At 53.5% G+C, this 22,544-nt stretch overlaps 7 protein-coding genes across 7 annotated transcripts; 2 read left to right on the top strand and 5 right to left on the bottom strand.

Annotated features, from left to right (window-relative positions):
* Nucleotides 1-247: 247 nt before the first annotated feature.
* CLAFUR5_11882 (uncharacterized protein) lies at nucleotides 248-9,610 on the bottom strand (the record flags this gene model as incomplete). The annotated part of the gene is made up of 1 exon (XM_047911030.1): nucleotides 248-9,610. The coding sequence occupies one exon, from the start codon at nucleotides 9,608-9,610 to the stop codon at nucleotides 248-250; it is 9,363 nt and encodes a 3,120-aa protein (XP_047767039.1).
* An 889-nt stretch (nucleotides 9,611-10,499) lies between these two features.
* CLAFUR5_11881 (uncharacterized protein) lies at nucleotides 10,500-11,900 on the bottom strand (the record flags this gene model as incomplete). Its single annotated transcript, XM_047911029.1, has 1 exon — nucleotides 10,500-11,900. One exon carries the CDS (start codon nucleotides 11,898-11,900, stop codon nucleotides 10,500-10,502), a length of 1,401 nt encoding a protein of 466 aa, XP_047767038.1.
* A 1,820-nt stretch (nucleotides 11,901-13,720) lies between these two features.
* Nucleotides 13,721-14,848, bottom strand: CLAFUR5_11880 (D-xylulose reductase A; the record flags this gene model as incomplete). The annotated part of the gene is made up of 2 exons (XM_047911028.1): nucleotides 13,721-14,776; nucleotides 14,837-14,848. 2 exons carry the CDS (start codon nucleotides 14,846-14,848, stop codon nucleotides 13,721-13,723), a joined length of 1,068 nt encoding a protein of 355 aa, XP_047767037.1.
* A 685-nt stretch (nucleotides 14,849-15,533) lies between these two features.
* Nucleotides 15,534-17,352, top strand: CLAFUR5_11879 (uncharacterized protein; the record flags this gene model as incomplete). Its single annotated transcript, XM_047911027.1, has 3 exons — nucleotides 15,534-16,130; nucleotides 16,277-17,079; nucleotides 17,133-17,352. 3 exons carry the CDS (start codon nucleotides 15,534-15,536, stop codon nucleotides 17,350-17,352), a joined length of 1,620 nt encoding a protein of 539 aa, XP_047767356.1.
* A 693-nt stretch (nucleotides 17,353-18,045) lies between these two features.
* Nucleotides 18,046-19,120, top strand: CLAFUR5_11878 (uncharacterized protein; the record flags this gene model as incomplete). The annotated part of the gene is made up of 3 exons (XM_047911026.1): nucleotides 18,046-18,596; nucleotides 18,660-18,918; nucleotides 18,977-19,120. The coding sequence occupies 3 exons, from the start codon at nucleotides 18,046-18,048 to the stop codon at nucleotides 19,118-19,120; spliced, it is 954 nt and encodes a 317-aa protein (XP_047767357.1).
* Nucleotides 19,121-20,258: 1,138 nt separating this feature from the next.
* On the bottom strand, nucleotides 20,259-21,377 carry CLAFUR5_11877 (uncharacterized protein; the record flags this gene model as incomplete). Its single annotated transcript, XM_047911025.1, has 1 exon — nucleotides 20,259-21,377. One exon carries the CDS (start codon nucleotides 21,375-21,377, stop codon nucleotides 20,259-20,261), a length of 1,119 nt encoding a protein of 372 aa, XP_047767354.1.
* A 399-nt stretch (nucleotides 21,378-21,776) lies between these two features.
* CLAFUR5_11876 (Transmembrane protein) lies at nucleotides 21,777-22,344 on the bottom strand (the record flags this gene model as incomplete). The annotated part of the gene is made up of 3 exons (XM_047911024.1): nucleotides 21,777-21,844; nucleotides 21,900-21,992; nucleotides 22,056-22,344. 3 exons carry the CDS (start codon nucleotides 22,342-22,344, stop codon nucleotides 21,777-21,779), a joined length of 450 nt encoding a protein of 149 aa, XP_047767355.1.
* Nucleotides 22,345-22,544: the final 200 nt, after the last annotated feature.

Raw genomic sequence — 22,544 nt, 5'->3', positions numbered from 1 at the left:
GCAAGAGACGAAGTCAGAGAAGCGATGAGTAAGCACGATCGCGAGGAAGCCACGAACGCGTCGCGTGGAGCTCTTACCACTAACGTTACCAGCAACATCTTGCACAAGTGATCATGTCGAAGCATTGTGTGGCCTATCCAAGCGATACGCTATACTGTGTCATGCAAGTACTCATCTATGCCTAGACCCAGTCCTGCCCACTAGCAGTTTCCAGCCGAGCTCTATGATATCCAACAACCTGAAAGACTCATGGCTCCTCTTCGACATTGTCAAAGTCGGACCGCTGGAAGAGCGCGCCTTCCAACAACTTGCCCATATGAGTCTTCGAAATGCCCTCGCCGTTCCTCCGCACCTTCGTCATCAAGACTTTCAAGAACTGCACAGGACTCTGAGTCAGTCCAGAGCTACCTCCACGACGACCATCCCCATCCTTGAGGATGAACCCATCGGCTGCGACATCCCAACCGTCCTTTGCTGCCTCCGTTGACAGACCCAAGAACTTGCAGATCTCCAGGTAGTCTTCGAAAGAAGTGATGTATAGCTGTCCGGAGAAGAGCTGGAGCCGAACAGATAGAGCGCGGGGAATCTGTCTGGGCGTTGTCTGGAGAGGCATGGTAAAGAGGTTCAGCTGGTCCAGGGAGCTGTAGCCCATGTTGGTACGAGCCTTGAAGAGATGCAATGCCGCCGTGCGCGAGGCGCGGACATGAGCCAACAGACCTTGTGCCTCGACCGGACTGACGATCATCATGGAAGTGATCGAGGTGCTTCCACGCGACTGGCTCGTCAGGACCCATTGGACGTGTCGCTGGTACTGGTCAGATACGAACGAAGCGCCAACTTTCTTTACTGTACGCGCGCAGTCTGCAGTGATGAGCAGCTTGGGACCGCCATTCAAACTCTTGACGTTGAAGCCTGAGGTCTTGGCGGCAGTTGTGTCGCTCAGAGCTCTGAAAGCTGTCGTGTAGGCTTCGGAACCAGGTTGGTAGACGCCTGTCTGCACGAATTTGATGACGTCATCATGCAACTGGTGCTGCTCGGGCTGAGCTGCTGATGGTCTCTGCACTTCGCGCTCTTGCTCAATCTCTGGAGACAGTTCTCGCTCTTGCTCCTCTTGCAATGTGCTCGAGTCGAATCGCAGATCGTCGAACTGGCTGCATCTCCCAACAATCTGCTGCAGATCCGGGTCGGGCGAGCTTGTCAGCTGGCTCAATAGAGTCGTGCCGGTGTCTGGTAGAGGACGATATCTGTCATCGATGGACTCGGCTTCGGGCTCTTGAAGTCTCTCCGCGCCTGACTTAGTCAAAGTGGTGATGCCATTGCGAGACATGTCCTGCCAGGTCTTCTCTTGAGTGACAAAGCGCTGGCCTTGCACAGTCCACAGTGGCATACTGTGTCTGCTCTCCGACCAGGTCTCTGTGATTGACCACCGGAGGACATCAGCGAGCCCGATATCTGCGCCTTGGCCTTTTCCGGTACAAGCGAGGATCTTCGACTGGATCTCATCAGACACACAGAACACCACAGTCTGGCCCTTTCCGAGCTTGCGCATGCGCATGCATGCTTGGACCAGTCTATCCTTGGTCAGGTTCGCACCCAGCGTCACAGCAGCCCGATACTCCGGTGGCAATTTGATGTCGATGCCACGTGTATGCGCCTCGTCCAAGAAGACGAGGCACGCATCCGGTCGAGAGACGTAAGACGATGTCTTCCATGACTCGACGCGGCCGCCACGATTGACGACTTGGAGCTCATCATTGTCATCGACGAAGACCACAGCTTCCTTCTGCTGATCTCCGTGCATCTCCAGCCACTTTTGAGCCACTTGGAAATTGTCGAGCTCCAGGATCTGGGCACCAACGTCCAAGATGACTTGTACCTGCGGCTTGAGCGAGACAACGACCTGCAACAGTCGCTCCGCATCTGTGAGAGATGCCATCGTAGCTCGCGGCATCAGTTGCACGGAGTTCTCCGGCTGGAGAAGGTGCTCGAGCACGAGAGCATTGGTGTGCTTCTGCTTCGGTAGATCTAGGTGCTTGACGCTCAGAGGCAGAAGTGCCTTCGAGTCACAAGTGCCGCTGAAACCCGTGGTGGCGTGTGTCTTTGACTTGCCGACGTCCCAACCCGAGGCGGACAGCTTGTGCGGGAACTCCTTCATTTCCTTTGGGAAGACGATGTGAGCCAGGAAGTAATCAACTACGCTCTTGCCGCGGTTCAAGCAGGGAAACAGGACAGATGTGCACTGTTCTTCATCTTTGAGGTTGATGCCTTGGACTTGCATGAACGCGGTTGGGAGATTGTTCGCGTCCTTGACCCATGCCTGGTACTCAATCTCAGCTTGATGCGACTTCATCAGGTGTCGCAAGGCATTGAACATGTCTTCGTCGTGCAGTCCATCGTAGTAGTGGCACAAAGAAGTGAGCATGATGACCACATCGGGGTGACTGAACTCGGAGCATGGAGATGGATTGTCCTTCGCCCTGTAGGGTACAGCCAGCTTGGTTGGCGGAGTGCGGACGGCAGTGCCATAGTTCACTCGCCATCGCTTCTTGCCGAACACAAAAGCAAGCACACCTCCGGCAAGCAAACCTCTAAGCAGCAGCAAGGTGTCCTTTGTCGTATCGGTCCAGATAGTGCTGTTCTCGACCGCGGCAATCTGGTCGGCATCAAGATCAAACTGCGTGATATACGTGAAGACAGCGTCCCGAGTCTGCTTGGCCTGTCTGTGAATAGGCAAGCCTGGGACACCATTGTCGCAGATGTGCTGCGAAACATCGTGGACTAGACGAGCTTCAGCATCCGCTTTCAGAATGCGAATTCTCGCAAAGCTGCCGGGAACAGTAGGTGAGATCTCCAACGAATCGGGTAGATCACTCGCAATGTCTGGCGCCAGCGATCTGATGCGGCTCATGATTTCCTGGACGAGCAACCAACGATATGGGCTCATGTCGATGGGTCGCTGAGAGCCCATGGTGTAGATGAGCTCGAAGTGAACACTGAAATTCTCGTCGCTCTCGTCCACGATGTCTCGGGCGGTGCTATCGAAGAAGTCTTGAGTCTTCATCAGGGAGCGACCGACCAGTTCATAACCCGAGATGTAACATTCCGGAGCCATGAGCTTGAAGGACAGGATGTGCTCTGGCTGCACAAGCATGATGCCACCCTGTTCCATGCACTCGCGACAGATTGAGGCGACGGTCTCTGCTGCCGCGACAGTCAATTTCAATGATCGAGAGAACGGCATATAGTAGATGCGCCGATTCACCAAGCCTCCAAGCTTGGAGATAAGCATCTCGGCCATCTGCTTGGACTGCGGCTTCGCAACAATGACACGCGTGAGTGTCTTGCCGTCGGCGAGAGCGGCCGCCACAATCGGGACAATAACAGACGACTTGCCTTCGCCCATGTTCAGTTGCATCACGCTGTTCTCATTAGACGGTGGCTGGCGCATCATGGCGGCGATGTCCTCTTGAACCTCTCGGATCATGATGGCACTCTCCACCTCAATCAACAGTGACTCCGGGTGATCTGTTGCATCCCAATTCGTGTGGCCGGAGTTGCGAAGCTCATTGACCAGATCTTGAGTCACCTGCCCGGACACTCGGAAAGTCTTCAACATTCGCGCCGCGCGCTGGAGAGCGGTCAGAGCGAGGGCATACTCCACAATGCTTTTTTGCCAGTCTTCAGGCAGTGCGGCCCAGCGATCACGGGCCAGCTGACTGAGAAACATGCCTGGCGATACGCGTGGCCAATGACGAGACTCCCTAGCGGGCGGAGCGGCGTTGACTGCAGCCTCGAGCAAAGTGTAGATATCGTGCACGCGCTTCTCACACTGAGTGAGGTGGTTGGTAAGATCATCTGCGGTCAGATAGATGGCAGGAGTCTTTCCGTCGTCCCGGCTGAGCAGAGAGTCTTGACTATCTCTGAGATCCTCGATGTACGACTTTTCGAATTTGGAGGAGCCCGCTGACGATCCCAGATCTTCAATCAGTGCGACCAAGCGTGACGATTTCAGTCGGATCGAGCGACGCCGAATCTCTCTCGGTGTATCATCGATCTCCAATTTGCGGCATTGCTGTGGCAGACTAGGCGCAAAGCCTGAGAAGAGATCATCGATGGAGATATGGCCTACGCTCCTTGCAAGCACCACAGGGTACGACAATGTTATTCTGGGAGCAGAAGCTTTTCGGACCTCGAAAGTTTCAACTTGATCCTCGATCTGTACAAGCCAATTGAACAACAAGCGGTTGTGGTACCATTGCTGGAAATCCGGCTTGACCGCAACCATGGCGTCCTGCACCTTGATGTAGTCGCTCGCTCGACGTGGAGCTTGCGGGATGTCTGGGTTCTCACAGGGCCACTGCGAGTATACATTCTCAACGAAGATGTCGACGATGGAATCTCTCTTGCTCTGATGGACCTGCAGCTGACGAGCCTCATACTGCGACTTCTTCTCGTATTTATTAGGCTTCAGGCTGTTCTCTGGGCAGTCCAAAAGCTTGCGAGTATGCTTCGATACTTCAGTCTTTATCACTCCCTTACTAGCCTGCTTGCCGCTCTTGGGAAAAAAGGCTTCAGGGGTGGGTGGGACGATCGCCGCGAACGTGCTGCTCGTACAGAACAGAGCCAGGATCTGGATCATTGCCAAATTTACGTCCTTAGAACACGCCAGGGTAGAGAGCCACATCATCAGATCGTACTTCAGTGCTTGCGTACGATCTCGATTCGTAAGGAATTGATGAAGGCTCGGAAAGCTCTGGACACTCATGGTCTGCCAGTCTGTGAGATAGCCAGCATCATATCGTAGCTTCACCGCCTTCACTGCCTGCCTCGATCCGAAGATGGTCCACTCACTGCTGATCAACTTCCACAAGTAGCCCATGGCGCCAGGGCCCACGCAAAGGTGAGGTGCATCCTCACTAAGGAGGCGAGTCGTGGAGTAGGCGTTCTGTTCGAGCGATGTACCACAAGGCCTGTCGGTGGTCTGGTAAAGCATGTCGAGAGACGTCGTGAAAGACTCAGCACCGAACCCAGCCACTCGGAAGGCTGAGGATCTGATTGTGTCCCGCTCATGCAGGAATGCATCGACATGGTCGAACTCCGGGAACTCGAGATCCGAGTCAGGATAGAACACGCCCGATTGTTGCGCCCGAGCAAGGATTTGGTTCACGTGGTCGTACAGCGCGCCATGTTGTGACAAACACGAGAGCTGAGCGTCCCAAGACACCGTCTGCATGACCTTCTCATTAGCGGGATAGTAATCTCGACCTGGAGTTATGCCTGCGATCTTGGCGAGCATGTCCAGATTACCTTGTGTCGGGCGCAGAAAAGAATGCATCGAAGCAGATGCCAGCAATGTAAGCGCCTGTTCGGTCCCCGTCAACCCAGTCAGAGGGTCTGTCAGGCAGAAGGAAGTGAGTGCGTGAAGGTAGGCCAGCATGATCTTGCTTTCCTGACTGCCATGATCTACAAGTCGACCCAGTTGAGGATCGACGTGCGCATCATGTACTCGACTGATGCTGTCTTTGTCGGCAGAGACCGTGACATGGCTCGATGTCTTTGCATATGAAAATTTGGATTCTGGAAGCAACACGAGTCGGCGACCGTCGCCCTTGTGCTTGAGCATCAGCTTGTTCTGGAAGCCGATCAAAGTGCCCAAGGACTGATCTTCGTCAACCTGCATGCCGCGGTGTTCCTTCGACATCAGATCTGAAGAGCTCTTCTTCAAACTGAAGCCAAGCATCAACTTCGGTATCTCGGCGGTGAGGTTTCGGCCGGCAAAATCAGTGGTAACATGTATGCGGGTATCATTGGCCAGTGGATCCAGAATCTTTGAAACTTGCTGTGAAGTCTGGCTGTGTCTGCTCAGTAGACGACTACCGGCTCTGCTCAGCTGCCACTTGCCTTTGGCCTTGTCTCTTGACAGGAGCCAAATCTCTGGCGATGAGCTATCCCAGGGCGTTGTCTTTGGGCGGAACTCGATAGTACCATCTGTAGAATTGTACCAGTGCACGAAGTCGTCCTGGAAGTCCACTGGAAACGCTCCTTGCCACACTCGCGAGGGAACAGTCTCGTAGATCTTGCATTCATCCTGTGCCCGTACCAGCAGGTCGTTTGAGCCAAACTTGTGCTCCTCAATGCCGAGATTGACAGCATAGCCCGCGAACTCGCGCTTCGTGGAGAACTGCATGCCAGGAACACTGGAGGGCATGACCTCGACAGCCGCCTTGCCAAATAGTGTTGAGTACAGCTGGGTGTCTTCATATATCTGGGGAGGCCGATTGAGAGGATGACCTCTGACCAAAAGTTCGCCGGTGAGGATGTTGTAGTGAACGCTCATGGCGTCCGAAGTCGATACGAGTTTGGTCGTTGTTGCCAACCAATTGCTAGCAGCTGGACCGACCACTGCCCATCCCGTGCCTGCCTGGTATGCGGACCAAGACTGCTTGATGCCATCGTCAAGGCCAGCATGATTAACGGACATGGTCTGGCGAGCCCGATGTAGCAGACGCTTGAACTTGTGTTGCTGTAAAACACTGAGACCAGCGGACATAGTGTTGAGGCCTCTTGCGCCGTCGCGTACAACAATGGAGCACTGTACCATGACCGATCCGGCCTCCCGAGACGCCAGCACCGCCGGAAGATGTTCATCGTCAACATCGAATGTGGACACGCAGATCAGCGCTACTTCCACACTCTTGGCCAAAAATGCGCCGCGTTGGCTATGATCGGCTGCTCGGTGTGCTTTCTCCCTCAAAGAGATCATCCACTGGAATGCAATGTCTCGAGCCTGAGCCAGAAACGCGAAGGATGATGATTTCACTGAGTTGTCCGAAGTCAAGGAAAGAACTCGAGCTGCAATCGCCACTAGACTAGCCAATGCATTTGCAGACTCCCAGTTGGCTTTGACGCGCTCGACAGCACAGTGTAGATTCACAAGCAGGAGTCTGGCAAGGTCTTCATACACGACAGGTGCATGACCTGATCTCAGTGTCGATGAGTCAGGGGGACCGACTTGGTATATGCACTGCAGGATGAACAGTGTGGTCTCGAGCTTCTTGAAGTCAACACCAGGCGTGCGGAGTTGAACGAGGATGTTGTGCCACTGAATCTGGTGCCCAAGCGGGACGGTGCACAACTCCCTGTACTCGTCTAGTGCCATGTGCGCAGGACATTCATGCAGGTTGGCGATGACAACATTGGGCCCTGGCCCATCTGGTAATGCAGCTGGTCGGTCCATGTACTTCTGCAGCATCTTCGAAGGCGCAGGAAGCTGATACGTGCAGTCCTCCGGTATCTCGTTCTTGAACTCGAATGCATCCACAAAGCATCCGCTGTTGCTGTCATAGTATTTGTACGCCAAGCCAGTTGGCCGACAGACTGTATCTGATCTTGCCGTAGAAACTGGTTCACCATTGCGATGAGTAGCAACATGCGGCTTGTCCTGCGACAAAAGTCCGATGCGACGAGTCCCGGAAGACCTGAAGTCGCTGGAGAGATGACTGTCAGAAGAGAGCCCATAAAAAGCTCGAGGTCTTGTTTCCGACTGCCTGCCTTTCATCACTTTCCGGAGAATGAAGTTCCGAGTGTCCCGCCAACATGCAAATGCTTCAGGCACGTCCAGCTCGAAGACAATAACCTTGGCTTCTGTCGCTCGGCTAGCGCTCAATGGGAGTGGATCTTCGTACACACGAATCCTCATAGCCTTCATCTCGCGTTCGTACACGCACTTCAGGCAGCCATTGACATGCCGCTGTTCTGTATCCTCCACCCCGTTCCAGGTAGAAAGGACGACTGTGCGGTATTCGCACTGACGACTGTCGTATTTCTGCTTCAATTCGTTGTACTGCGCCTTTTGCGACGCAAACTCGGCCAGTTTCTGTGCTTTGTCTTTGTGTGCCTGAGCGGTGATGGACCGCAGAACATCCTGATGCTTAGAAGACTGGTCGAAAAAGACTGCCGCAAAGCAACGAGCGTCAGCGGTAGAGAACAGGAGCTTTGAGTCATGTAAGGTTCCATCGCGTCCTTCGAGATACTGCTCCACGAGTCGTAGTCTGTCCATTTGAGCCTTTTGAGGCAGCAAAAGATTCTGCAGAAGATGTCCTGGAACTGCGGGCTTGTACTCGGCCAGCAGTGGCACGATAGCACATGCGGACTTGTCACAGGCGACCCATAGTTGCATCAGGGTCAACAGCATAACAGATATAGCTTCAGGGTTCCGCGCGTAGCAGGTTGTGGCGATGTTATGGTAAGCCTCGAGCACAGCACGTAGCTTTTCGGGTGTTCCAGCTTCAGTGCGGTGAAGGCTGATCCAGGTTTTCAGGTGAGTCGCAACCCAGTGCTCGAACCCCTGAAGGTTCGCGACAGTATAGTCATCATTGGACCTCAGTCCGTTAAGAGTGGGTAGATCGCTGGATGAATACTGGATCAGCGACGAGGTGGGAACGAAGCTGGAGAGCTGACTGTCCCGTGAACGAGCGCGTAAGGACAACAGATACTTGTCGAGCTCAGGCAGATCGACCAAGGAATCTTTTAAGAAGTCCAGAGTGGAAAGAGAAGCAAGATCGAGCTTGCGCTTGTCACCATCTTGGATCTTCGTCCACCTCGCAGCGAGGATGTTTCCGAAGGACCGTAGAACTGTGCGAATGTGATCCTGCAGGGAAGGAAGGACTTTGGTTGTCGTCACGATCGATAGTTTCTGTAGTCGGCGTACAATCTTGGCGTTCATGATGTAGATCTTGTCGCTAGACAAGCCAAAGTCCCACATGTGCCTAAGCACGTGAGCCATGAAGAACACCATGAAGTGCTTATAGAGATCGGCACTACCAGCAGCTTGGGTAAAATGCAACTGGAGACCGACTCGGATGAGCAGCCATAGGGGAGATCGACGCCATGGCGAGCGTGCGGATGACCACATCACCTCTTCTCGAGTATGCTTAGTGATTGCGGTAACCGTCGTCGGTCCACCGTTGGCCTTGAGAAATCCCAGCAGAAAGTTGCAGACCATGCTGGGGTGCGCAGTGTCCCGGTCTTCGTCGAGAAGTTGACCTGACTTGCGTGCCTGTGGTTGCATGCCCGGTGCTGGCTGGTGGCTCATCAGCGAAAGCGTCTGAGCAAGGGTCGTGCGGAATCGTGAGTCGCCGAGGGTCGAAAGGGGGACGGCGACCGCAGTCGCTGGAAACCCACGGACGAGTCTGCCTTTTGTCGTCATGACCGACTTGTTGAGCGGAGACAGCTCGAATGGTTCGAAGATTGCTTCAGCGCCACCATTGCGCACGATGAGACCGGCGTTCTGCGCCTTGACGTGGAGCAAAAGCGTTGTGTTTCCTCCTCTTGCCATATTCTCAAGTCCTTGGCGGATGTGTACTTCGCTGAGAGAGCCCGTGGAGTGAACAGGCTGCGCGTGGCGAAGCATTTCGCACGCTGCGTCGACAACGTTATGCTGTGCTGGAGCGACATGGTTGCGGAAGTTCTCGAGTGCGCTGAGTGTGACTTTCAGAAGGCTGACGTCGAGATCAGACTCGCCTTTGGCGGCCTCTGCTGTTTGCGGAAGCTTCGGTGGGAGGAACAAATGGCGGTAGAGGAAGTCCACCTCTCCTTTCGTAGGCGCCATGCTGTTGTTGTACCCAAGCTGTGCGAATGCGCGACGAGAATTCGGTGGTGATGTACAGAAAGTGCAGTTTTCAGACGAAAGATTTTGGTGATGGTGGGCGGGAGAGCTTGGTTTTCCGGCAAACGACGCTAAAGCGGCTACGCGATGTCAAATTCGAGACATGCATGTGAAAGCTGCCCAATCAAGCTCTGATACACGCACTGCTCAAGACGAACCATGCAAGTAGCTTTGAATAGTCGCAGGCGGCGAATGTCGGCACAGTGCTTGTATCTGAAGTGAAGGCGCAGTCAAACAGGCGCGCGTGTTGCAGTGTTTGTGTGCAAACGGGTGTAGTGACGCGGGATTGGGAACGCGCGAGTCGGGACAGGGATTATCAACGGCCGAGTGCGAGGCGGAGCTGTGATTCAGCGTGCTGCGATAAAGTGATGACAACTGATTAGCACAATCACAATATGCTTCAAGTGAGCGAGGCGAGCTCTCGTACCTGTTCCCGTCTGAAGTTGTCAAGCTGCAGGCTCCCGAGTCGCGCTGCACCAACCCGGCTCGTGAAGATATGTCTCATCTTCTGCTGCCTTCTGCCATCAACAGTGTATCACCAGACTACACATGTGCTAAGCTTGCCTCGACCTACTGCGCATGAATGCCAGTGCTTCGACAATATCCCATCCTCATCTCGTGGTATCATCGCTTCGTATAGCACACATCATCAAAAGACTCTCACTGACTACGCCATCCAGCCAAGCGCCCGACTCTCGTTCGCAATGCCTGATACCGTCAGCGCATGAAGTGGACAGCATTAGGCCAAAGTGGCACCTTGAAGTTCGACGTCAGTCAATTAGCAGCATCTATGGGTATCTCTAGTGAACAGCAAGGAAAAAACAAGTCACGCTCATGGCGCGCTCGACACTGAAGAGCTACCACGGAGCTCATCTCGAAGCTGTGCGCTGATTTCCTCAACCAGAGTCCGCTTGTCAGGGCTTGGCCGATCCCGGTCTCCTCGAACGGCATCGATTGGTCGTTTCTGCGGGACAGTCGACACTGCCCACGAAGGACGAGGTCCAGGCGAGCTCGCCGACCCTGACAGTGGCTGCACTACATTTCCAGTTCTACGGGCAAGTGGTTGCGTAATACTTGCAGGCGGCCACAGCTGGGCGGAGGTCGACGTCCGGACAGGAGGAGGAAGAACTCGACGACTGGCCTGGTACGGAACTGCGAACTGCGATGTCCGCGATGATTCACTGATGAAGGCTTGGCTTGTGGTCTCGGGATCTGTAGATATGGCTGCTGCAGGAATTGGCGGTCTCGTTGGTGGTGGCGGTGGCAGCATAGGATGAGGCGCAGAAGTTTGAGTAGATGGACCTGGGGGTGACTGCGTTGCTCCGGTAGATGAAGTGAGAGCATGCGCGCTCTGGGACGCTTGAGATACTCCTCCATCTGGCCCGCTAGGCGCTGATACAGGCTGCGCTGATGTAGGCGTAGTATTCGCTCCTTGAAAGCCCTCGGACAGAATCATTTTCTTCGTCGGGATGCCAGGCGGAGAGACAACCAGGTCGTTTCCTTCCACAATACCAGGCGATTCTGCATCGCCGTCGCGCTCAGGAAACTCCATAAATGGTGCGGCGATGTCGACCGCTTGTGGGATCTGTCTGCAAACCTCCGCCAGAGCCTTCGCCAAAGCGCCTTGCGTCGTGGATTCAATAGCATCCAGGCACTCTCGTCGTCGCTTCTGCTCATAAGACTCCTCTTCCACCTCAGTCTTCAGCTCGACATCCTTGTTCTGCAATCTCCATGGCCTGCTAACATTTCCAACGTCTGCCTTGCTGAGATGATAAGCCTGTTGCGTGACCGGCCCATATCTTTCGTGTACGTATCTCAAGACGGCACTGTAGGAGTAGCCTTCTTCAATCTTGAGCTTGGAATAGTACATCAGCGCATCGCTCCGCTTGTAACGATCCAGTAAATCTATGTCATGGGTGTGGACATGGTTGTTTTCGACCGTCTTGTCTGTCCTCTTCATGTACAGCCATTCAGGCAAGCACTGGCAATTGCCGAACCCAGGCTTGCAGGTATCTTTCAGCTCTTCGGCATGCTTGGTGAACGAGATCACCTTGATTCGCTGCTGACATCTTGGCACGTCTCCGAGTAAGTCGTCCTTGGTAGGCCTCACTCTTGCTCCTGTGCCTACCGATCGATTCTGCTTGCCCTTCTGGGTAACTCTCCGTCTATTGCGACATTCGAAGACCTCGGTCACAGCCCCAGTATGCCACGCTGTTGGAGCGGTCGACCTCATCCAAAAGTTCGTCACATGAGGCCAGTAGTCCGCGATCTGCTGGCTGTCCAGGAGAATGGCAGGCTCGATCTTGAACAGCTTCTCACGGACTTCGTCAAGCTTGGGTGGAAATGGCCTGTATAGCACACGCTTGTTGGGGTATTGCAGATATGATCCTACTACAGGAGGCAAGAAGAACCGGTAATGGCTAATCTCCTCGCCCGGCTCGACAATCCCACGCTTGTTGCCATTCGGGCGCGGACGCGTGGCACCCCTTCCATTGGTAGCCTCAGACTGTGCTCCATGAGTGGGTTCAGTCGATGGGGTGAAGTGCTGCGGCGGCAGGTGTGGTTCTAAGAGTTCGGGTAGGGGGTATGTCTCCTACACAGACGCGTGTCAGCTGTGCTCTAAGGTATACCGCGATCGGCAGTTCTTGGGGGGTCTCATCGGGGAATGCTTTCGATCGCCAAGTACTCACCAGGCCATGCTGGAAGAAGTCATGCGCCTGCATGTGAAAGACGCGGGCATGGTTATGATGTGGTCGTGGAGGTCATATGAGTCCGCGACGTGAAGTGAGGTCCGTAAACATTTTAGCGTCGGAGCCCCACCCTCGGTACCTACTTTCTCTCGCCTTCAACCTTACAGATCATCAACAAAGCCATCGGCTTGAGAACACAATCGATCATTAGTGAGTGGCGACCGGCAATGTTCTCGTGCGGAGCTTCATATTTGTGGCAGAGACTTTGTACACCGGCAGATATGTAGGAAGTCTTCGCTTCCTGGAAGGAACTCTCTTTGCAATGTCCGACGGTCTTGCCGGCTTCACAACAGCCCACGACGGCATTGCTCGAATTTATCATCGGGCATATAACGTGTATTGGGATGGACGTACATGACTTTCATTCTCTGGATCTACATGCGACAGCCCGACATACGCTCTGGGGCTTCTGGAGTATGTAGGCAACGATCCTACGTCTAAGTCGAGCTGGCGGAAGACTGGCCCAGTCTTCTCATCTGCAAATGACAATTTTGGGGACTGGTCACAACTCGTTCTTTAGCAGCCCGGACAGGAAAGAGGTCTGGAATGTATATCATTCTGTCACCAACCAGAGCGGTAGCTGCGGTGATGATCGCAAAGCCAGTGCTGCAATCGTCAAGTGGAACAAAGACGGCACGCCGAACCTGGGTCAGCCAACACCTTTCGGGGAAGTCTTGCCTGGCCCAAGTGGTGAAGAGTCTGGTGCTGGCTACATTGGTCAGTCGGTTCGACGACGAACTTCCTGGTCTTTCTGAGGCAGGCAGGCATGCAAGTGATGGAAGTGACGACGGTGACTTATGAGATAACCCAGACAGAATATAGCATTATCCAGCGGCACAACATAGCAATCTACACCTTGATGATCATCTCACGTCTTGATCGGACCACACCAGCAGCTGCATACGGAAACGAGATCTCCAGCGGTCCAGGATCATGACAGATAACGCTGACTTAGGCTTGGTGACATGACTCGTCGAGCATTACAATCTCGGGTGCAGTATTCCTTTCGGGAACTGAACCCTGAGCAATCCTCCATTCTCCCCAGGCTGAACACCTTTCGGTACCCAGTGCCTAGTGAACTTACCACCTTAGGAGTCTCGTCGACATTGTTAGCATCACTAAAATACAGCTCTTCGCAGTCGTACCGAAAAGCATTGAGCAGTAAATACCGCAAGTACAGAGCCATCGATCATCCCGTCTTGAAGACCAACGAGACAAGTGTTAGTTGTTGGTTTTGGTGAGATCAGCTCCAAATATGGACGACAACAGCGCTCGGCATCGGATTACTATCCTGGATACTGGGCTATGCATCGTCTTCAACTCCTTCTATCAGCGTCTTGATACCCTTTGCAGCCCTTACATCACTAAACGCCTTCTCAGCGTCGGTGAACTTCACCTTGCCGGAAATCAGCTGCTTGACATCAACTCGCCCGGTGGTGATCAACTCCAGTGCCAAGGCGTAGTCACCACCGGCATATCTGAAGCTGCCCTTCACGTTGAGCTCTTTGCTGCACATGGCGCCAATGGGGAAAGTGATATCTGCTTTACCCATGCCGCCCTGCACATACGTGCCACCTATCCGCAGCAGATGGATGCTCGTCTGGATCGCTGGCTCCGCTCCACTAGCATCAATCACAATGTCCGCACCTTCTCCAAGATCAGTCTCCTTGATGATTCGCGCTGCTGAGTCCTGAGCTGACTCTCGCTGCGAGACAACGGTGTGTGTTGCAGCATACTTCTTGGCGAATTGAAGCCTCTCCTCGTTGATGTCCACGGAGACGAGCTTTGAAGCTCCGAATGCCTTCGCGACTGCTAAGCACAACAGCCCAACAGGCCCAGCACCGAAGACGACGACCTTGTGCCCGGGGCGAACGCCCGCCTGTCTCGTGATATGCACACCGACGCTCAGCGGCTCCAACAGGGCACCTTCCTCTAGCGACACGCTCTCCGGCAGCTTATAGCAAAAGTCCTCCGGCAGGGCATAGTACTTGGCCAGTGTTCCATCAAATGGTGGAGTTGCAGCGAATGCCATGTCCGGACAGAGGTTGTATTTACCGTCTTTACAACGCACACAACGACGGCAAGGAATGCCTGGTTCCATTGCGACCCTGTCGCCCACTTTCAAGCTCCTGACCCCATCTCCGACCTTGGAGACTACACCGCTGCTCTCATGGCCAAGGACCATGGGAGACTTGACAACAAAGTGGCCGATCTCGCCGTGCACCCAGTAGTGGACATCGGAAGCGCAGATGCCGGTGTATTTGACGTTGATGAGGACATCGTAAGGGGAAGTGAGGGTGGGAATCGGTCGGTCTTCGTACTTTACATGGCCGGCTTTCTCGAGAACGAAGGATGGGTTCTAGGTCGGAATGTTAGCTGTGCCTATCTGACCTTGATGAGCTGCAGGGTTGGAGCATACTTGTTGGCCCATGGTTACCTTTTATTCTTGCGGGATCGATGAGCTTAGAAAGTAGAAAACGAACCAAGCAGTCTAACTATAACACTTACTTCTAGGCTGAATGGACAGTCCACGGCGCTGGAAGTACATCTTTTGTGAGCTTCAGAAAACCCCACATGCCCACCAGCACAGCTTTGTCGCCGGCTCGGTGACGAAGCGATGAAATGGCTCGGTATTTGACCGGAGACTTTATCCGCTTTTAGCCGGGTCGCTCCTTCCTCCTTCGATGCTGCTGTACTTTCTCGCCGCCGGAGCTTTTGTTAGCAGACGTACGACTTGTTGCCTCGCTTGCTGTTTGCGATGGCTCCTGCAGACATTTCACACGACTCGCCATGCTTGTGCATCGCTAATGAGCTGCCAACTTTCGTCGAAGCAAGATCCTGGTGAAGCTCATTTGGATCAAAGGCTCTATCTTTGGCTGTACAGATGTCCTTCTTGCACCACCAAGCACACATAAAGCGGATGACAGCACCATTGCACCAGATCGCGCTTTCCTGATCGTCGGTCCGAGCACCATGAGTGCACTTGCGCCGCACCCTCGCCCTATCGCGGCCAACAGCAGGCTGTTTCAACACAGACAGCAACATATAGGCGCGCCGGAACGTTCAAGTGTCGAGCGTGAGGATGGAGTTGTATACTGACAGAATAGGAGACCGCCATGGGTAACAACATATCTTACCAGACCGCTCCTATCGAGCTTTCACTTGGGTCCCGAGGCACGATCAGAGGCACTCAGTACGACCACAAGTCTCGACGATATGCCGGTGTTCCCTACGCACTACCTCCGACTGGCGAGCATCGATGGCGGAAACCTCGTCCTCTGCCGGAAGATTACGCGTACGAATCCGCTGACGGCTCGCCATACGACGCAACAGACTTCAAGCCAGTTTGTCCCCAGAAACTGTTCGCTAAGGTGGCCAAGGCAGAGGGCGAGCAGGTACAGTACTCAGAAGATTGTCTTTTCCTCAACATCTGGACACCAGTGCCGAAGGATGGTGAGCGAGGGAGGCAATGGCCTGTGGTCCTTTGGCTACATGGCGGATGGTTTGCTATGGGCGACCCATCGCAAAAGCCAGGCATGGACCCGACTGAGCTGATCTCGACTGGAGGTCTCAACGCGGTGTTTGTTGCTATCGGGTATCGTCTCAATGTCTTTGGTTTCTTGGCCGGGTCTGCGGTGCTCGAAGATAACGATGGCGAAGCCGCTGGAAACTTTGGTCTCTGGGATCAGCGACTGGCCATGCAATGGGTGCAGGTATGTACAGTCGATACAACGTACCACGGATGCCTTGAGACTGTGGTGGACTGCTCGAAGCCGTGTTTTGCGCGGCTTTGCGTACCGCTGATCGCATCATTATCCCCACCGATGGCATTCCTCGCTGACTTCCTCTCTTTCCCCAGGAGAACATCCATCATTTCGGTGGTGACCCTGGAAACGTGACGCTTGGGGGCAGAAGCGCTGGCGCATATGCTGCCCAAGCACAAGTGCTGCATGAATTCAGAAGTGATGACGGCGAGAGCAGTGACAAGCTGTTCCGACGCTTCTACATGATCTCAAACGCAATACCAGCTCAACCAAAGACTGTCTCAGAGTCGGAGCTGCAATTTGACGAGGTCTGCACTCACTTCAAGGTTCTCCCAAAGCTGTCCGGCGAAGAGAAAGTCAGCCGTCTGCGGCAAATACCATCCCAGGACCTCGTCGCTGCGCTTCAGCATCTCCAGCATCACACATTTCGGCCAATCACGGATGACCTATTCTTGCACTCTGGCATGATCGACTACCTTCGAGACGGACATTTTGCGGCCGAGTTCCAAAGGCGCGACATGCGCTTATTGATCGGCGAAGTGTTGAACGAAGAGACACTTTATGCTGAGTATCACAGTCCATCTGCGCCAAAAAGAGATGCACTGTCCCGGCAAATTGAGAACTACTACGCTGCAGCGACAGTGGAACGTATTCTTCCACATTACGAGTTGCCACTAACGAGTGATCTCCAAGATTGGAAAGCTTTGTATGGTAACATCGTTGCAGATGGCCAAGTCAGAGCTCCGTCAAGATACTTTGTCAAACAGCTTTTCGACTATGGCATCCCACTTGAGAAGATCTGGCGCTATCAGATCGCCTATAGATTGTCCTTCATAACGGACAAAGTCGCACCCAAATTCTTTGGAGTGGCGCATGCCATGGATAGACCTTTCTGGAAGTGAGTGCAGCCGGTCCTGCTTAGAAATGTAGGTCAACGCTGACGGAAGGTAGCTTTTCTATCACACATGGTCTCACGCCACAGGAGAGAATTTTGATGCGGGACTGGATCCAGATACTGGTCGCATTCGTACACGAGGACGACTCGTATGTTCTTGGCACGAAATTGATCGACGAGATGAAAGTGGCAACACCAGATGGCAGGATCGAGGTCCTCAAGGATGATAGATGGGATACATTGACGAGACTAGGAGAAGCGTTCGCTCGCGGATGATGCTAAGGACCAAGTGTGGATCCGTGATGCATGTCAAGAACTTCACGTTTGGCGGATGTGCAGTGTTCTGCTATTTCTGTTAGTCCAAGATCAGCACAAGGTCTTGGGATGACGGAAGTCTCAAGCAGAACAGCTATTGCTCAGCAATCCGAAGGTGTCCTTAGACAAGCATCGGCATTCGATCGCCTCAACCAATGGTTACAGGCCGGACGACCAAGTCATCACCTTGCACCATCCGGTCTCTCAACCTCTTCGAAATGGCTTCGCTACACTGCCACAGACACGGAGTGTTTTGGAAAGATGCGTATCGCTCATGTGACCATGCTGTCAGGAAGGGATGTACCCTGCACGAGGTTCCTTCATCAACCTCAGGAAGCTTATTCAGCTCCGGGCGTGTTTGGTGTATGGTCGAGGGCATCTCGGCAGGTGTTTGCACCACAACTACACCTTGTCTGCTCAGCGGTCACTGCCCAGGCACGTTCCGTCACACGTGGTTTCCTGGCCACGGATGGCAACGGCTTGTGGACAGTATCAAGATCTAGACTGACAGCGATGAACGTAGGTGCTCACGGCGTTCGATGTTGTCTTCAAGCAGCAGCAGTCCTCTTCAAAGGATCTTTTCTGACGGCATCCACTGCAACAGCAAAACACAATACATTCCTTCATTCCCCTCACCAGTCTCAATCCTTCAAAATGTCTAGCAAGAGTCAGATGAAGAAAGCCTTTCTAGGCCTTCTGGCCTTCTCTGCCCTCGGCCTCGCGCGGAATGGTCAGCAGGACGAACTGGAAACCAGTCAATTCAATGCCGACACTCAGCCTGCGGCCATGAGAGGTGGTAACAGACTGGAAGCTGCTCAACGATTCCAACCTCAACCTCAACCTCAGTTTGGCAAGAGCCGCAACGGCGGACGCAACGCGCGCCTCAACAGTGTATACGGCTTCGGTGGCAGCAACAACAACAACCAGCAGTTCGATCCCTCTCAGCTCGATGACTCCGAGTTCGAGGACGACTCCCAGCCATATGGTAGCAGCCAGCGACTTTCCAACTCGGACCAACGCACCCGACCAAGTCGGCCTCAGTCCATCCGCTTCCAAGGCGGAAACCGAGGCCAGAGCCAGAACCAGCAGCAAGGCATGTGGCGAGGCCAGCCAGGTCAACCCATCATCTTCAACCCACCAGGCTCGCGTCAAGTCTGCCCATTCGACGAGCAGAAGGGTCCAAACATTCTCATCGCTCAAGTTAGGTAAGTTATTCCCACTCCGTCACCGTCCGAAGTACCAAACATGAGAACTAACATCGCCCACAGCGTTCCTGCTACACCACCAACCCAGGAGATCGATGCCTGGAGCTTCGGCGACAACTGGTGTTCCAACGCAAACTCTATGTCTGACACACAGGATATCTGCTCGCTTCAGGACGGCCGCGAGTTCATGCACGTTCCACTTACGGATAAGTTTGGTGCGCTGGATACGCAGTGCTATGCGAACTTCAAGGTCTGGTTCAGCGGGTGCTCGTACAACGATGACGGAAGCATGAACTACGATGATGTTGTTGCCATTATGGAGGCGAGTCATACCAAGTCAGCTGGTCACTTGAGGTACTCTAGATGCTAATTTGACGCAGAACACTGATACCAAAGATGTTGTCCTCTACGAGTGCAGACAAGACTCGGAGCACAGGGGTTGTTTGTACAATGGACAGCTCCCAGTACCAACGCAGACCGACTTCGAGGCGTTCTTGATCTGTGGTATTCAGGCTGAGCCATGAAGAAGTGGAATGTGATGAAGCGAAAATGGTGGGCGTTCATGGGGCTTTCGTTTTTCACTTCTCGTAGTCATACTTATTGGTGGTAGCTCTCAGCATCTAGCAACGTAGCTCCGGATGTCATAGTGACCTTTGCCTGCGCACAGACTTGTGTCTTCCTCAGCCGGTGCTTCGCGGACTACCATTGACCATCTTCTTCCTCCTCTTCCAAGTTTAACCAGGAACAGATTTGACGGCGCAAGGAGACACGGACCACTGAGCCGCACCAGTCTCTAGCCAGATTGTCCGGCGAGTATTCCTCCCACAAGCCTTGGGGATAGCCCAGAGAACCCATCCGCCACCATACAATCGACCGATGCACGGAGCCGTTCTGTTCTGCGAACGAACTGACCCAGACACCGCGAGCATTCACGAGCTCGATTGTGATCTCAAATTCGCCATTCCCAAGTTCACGAATCGCGAGTTTCGTGATGTGTTGAATGTCTTGTGCAGAATATTTCGCGATGTCTTGGGACGTCGTACGTGGGAGGGTTGTGGCTGTAGTATAGCGGTGGATCACAAACTTGCTCTCGGTCCAAAACTTGCGATAGGCGCTCTTGTAAATTCCGCGCGACTCAGAGTGAATCCTACGGCAGACGAGTAGTGGTGATTTTGATGGCAGCTTGGCGGATCTCAACGCAATCTTGGCATCGAGGTCATGCTCTGGCACGAAGCAGTACTCGTAGATGCGGTTCCTCAGTTCGGCAGGCAATTTGAAGATGATTCGGCCATCGCGCAGGCACGTAGGCAGTCTGTCGTGACTGGAATCAACGATTGAAGTGAGGAATTGCTACCAGGAAGTGGGACTGACCTTTGCGCCAAAGTCGCGATGGAACACGATATTGGTGTGTTGCGTGGAAGTAGGAAGAGCAGGTCGAAGGACAAATTCCACTGGACATGGTGGGGTCCTCACATGTCAAACGCCCCGAAAAGCTATAACACCACCCCACAACGCCGTTGACAGAGTTCATCCGCGGGTTCTCCCATGCCATTCACGTATCGCTGGATGACTACAGCCTGACTGGTAGTATCGACTGTCAATAGCCACCAGTACCAGCCAACGAGCCGAGGCGGCTTTGGTCTGTGTTGAAAGAAGATTACTTCACGACCTAGTCTCGAGCTTGCGAGGCTTCTTCTTCTCAGTGGCAGGCTCGGCATTGGGTCGCGCATTGCCGTCATCTGAACGCACTTGTAGCTTCCGCGGCTTCTTACGCTCCGCTTGCTGAGCTCCTTGCCGGTCGTCAGCTTTCGCGGAGGGCTCTGAAGCAGCAGGCTGCGGTTTGTCTCTCGTCGAGCCTTGCTGCGGTGCGGTCGATGGTTTCGCTATTCCGTCTGAACGCTGCGGCTGCTTTCGCCTCTCAGCCAACTGATGGACTGCATTGTCATCTGCTCTTGTGCCTTGTTTGGAGTTGGAACGTCCGGCACCAGCTGGTGGACCTCTTTCTTTTTGTTGCGACGTTGCTTTGCTTTGCTGTCCCTTGACACCTCTGCTGGGCTTCGACTGATTACCACTATCATCATCTTGTTTCGACCCGCTCCATGGCATCGTTGGCATCATCGATTTCGCACTCTCTGTCCAGGACTTGCCATTTCCACCACCACTAAACTCGCTTCTCATGCTTTGCAACTCTTCTTTGCCCGGCATCTTTGTCTCATTCGCTTGATGCATCATCTTCTCCAAAGTCTGCTTCTGCTCGTCTGTAGCTTCGCGGCTCCACCAATTGCCAGTGACTTTCTGTATGCCCTTGCCTGCCAATTCCCCCGTGTTCCAGAACGGACCGTGAATGAGGCCAGTGAGCGCCCCAATACCACCTCCAAGGCCACCTGTAATCAAAGAAGTCAATCCGCCGACTAGCGTTCCGGTGAGAGTGCCTAGAGTCGCTGCAGGTGCTACGCCCAAGCCAGCACCAACGGCCATGCCTTGAAACGTTCCTGACCTCATATACTTTGCAGTCTTGCCAAATGATTCCGCAGCTATTTCTCTATCGATGGCCTGTTCCAACAGCTTTTGCCTCTCCTCCGCATCAGCAGCACCGTGTGCAGCCTGCCTGAGTTCCCAAGCCTCGTGCTGTAACTTGAGAGCTTCCTCGGCAGCTCTGCCGGACTCTTGTCGTATCTGAGCCTCGTCGACTCCATTGTTACCGCCATTCTGTGGCTGCTGGGCTTTTGCTTCGTTGGCCATGTCGAAGAAGTACTGTGATAGTCTGTTGTTTAGAAACATTGTCTAGATCCAGGATCAAGCTTGATGTTGTGTGAAAGTTGAAATCTACGTCATCACCGCGTCTTGACAGATCCCGCTAATGTTCCGAACGCGTTTCCTTGTTTACTGACCGGGTTGCGGTGTCGACTCCGATTGCGTGCAAACTCGTGTCCAAAAGGTGTACCGCAGCATTGTCCAATGCAGAGATGAAGCGTGCAAACGTTGGCAATGTAGGACTGTAGGCTGAGCTTGGCAATCCTCCACCTTGCCAGTTGCACGACAAGCTTGCCATGGCATCGTTCGTGAGCCATGTTGCACTTGGGAACATGCTCTTGTGCTCGTAAGAATGTTTCGGCATACAGCAGTACGGCCTGCGTCATGATACTCCCCTAATGCCGAGGTGGCACATCGATGGACGTACTACGAAGTCTTTGAATGGACGCAAAGAGCTATGCCTCCAAGTACTAGGCCCATGCCTATCCATGTATCTAGAGATTGGTTAGAAATGATAACATTCAAGAATGAATAAGAGCCGAGACATGCCTCTTGAGATGACTTTGCCTTCTGCATACCATTCTCCAAGCACAGTAAACAGGAAGGCCAAAGAGTTGGTGATCGGGACCGTAAGACTAAGCTCTGGGGCGGTGTTAGTTCTTGCGTCATGGTCATATCGTTGTGCTCCCTTATCGAGACACATACCAGCTTGTCCTATTAACAAGAAGAACCATACTGAGCCAGTAACGTTCAGTAGCAGTGGAATGGCATATCTCGGGCTGCGTAGGAGATCAAAGACTGCATATATGATGCCAAACACCTTCTTCTTGATCCAGGGGACATTTGAATCGGACAGGAAAGGTCGCGATGCCTTTGGCTGCTTGTCTCGTTCAAGTGCTGCTTTCCTCATGAACGGGATCGTTAGGCCCCAGCAAGCGCCGACCATAAGGAAGCCAATGACCCATCGCCAGATCGAAGGTGGTGCTGGGTCCATGATATCTCAAAGTAAGATACATGTAAGTCGGGAGGTTGTTACAATGGTTTAAGAAGGCAGGGGCAGCTGGGCTGTTTGGATGTCGTTGCTTGGCGTCAGCTTCTCGACGCGGAGATGGCCGTAACCGATGAACCTCATCTTCATCGTACACCACAAGACCTGCACTATCGCAGCAAAGGCTCAAGTATCGTCTCCCTTCC

Source organism: Fulvia fulva, chromosome 10, assembly GCF_020509005.1.
Source record: "Fulvia fulva chromosome 10, complete sequence".
Taxonomy (NCBI): domain Eukaryota; kingdom Fungi; phylum Ascomycota; class Dothideomycetes; order Mycosphaerellales; family Mycosphaerellaceae; genus Fulvia; species Fulvia fulva.
Note: the sequence above shows the minus strand (reverse complement) of the source record. Positions and strands in the feature narration are given on the sequence as shown.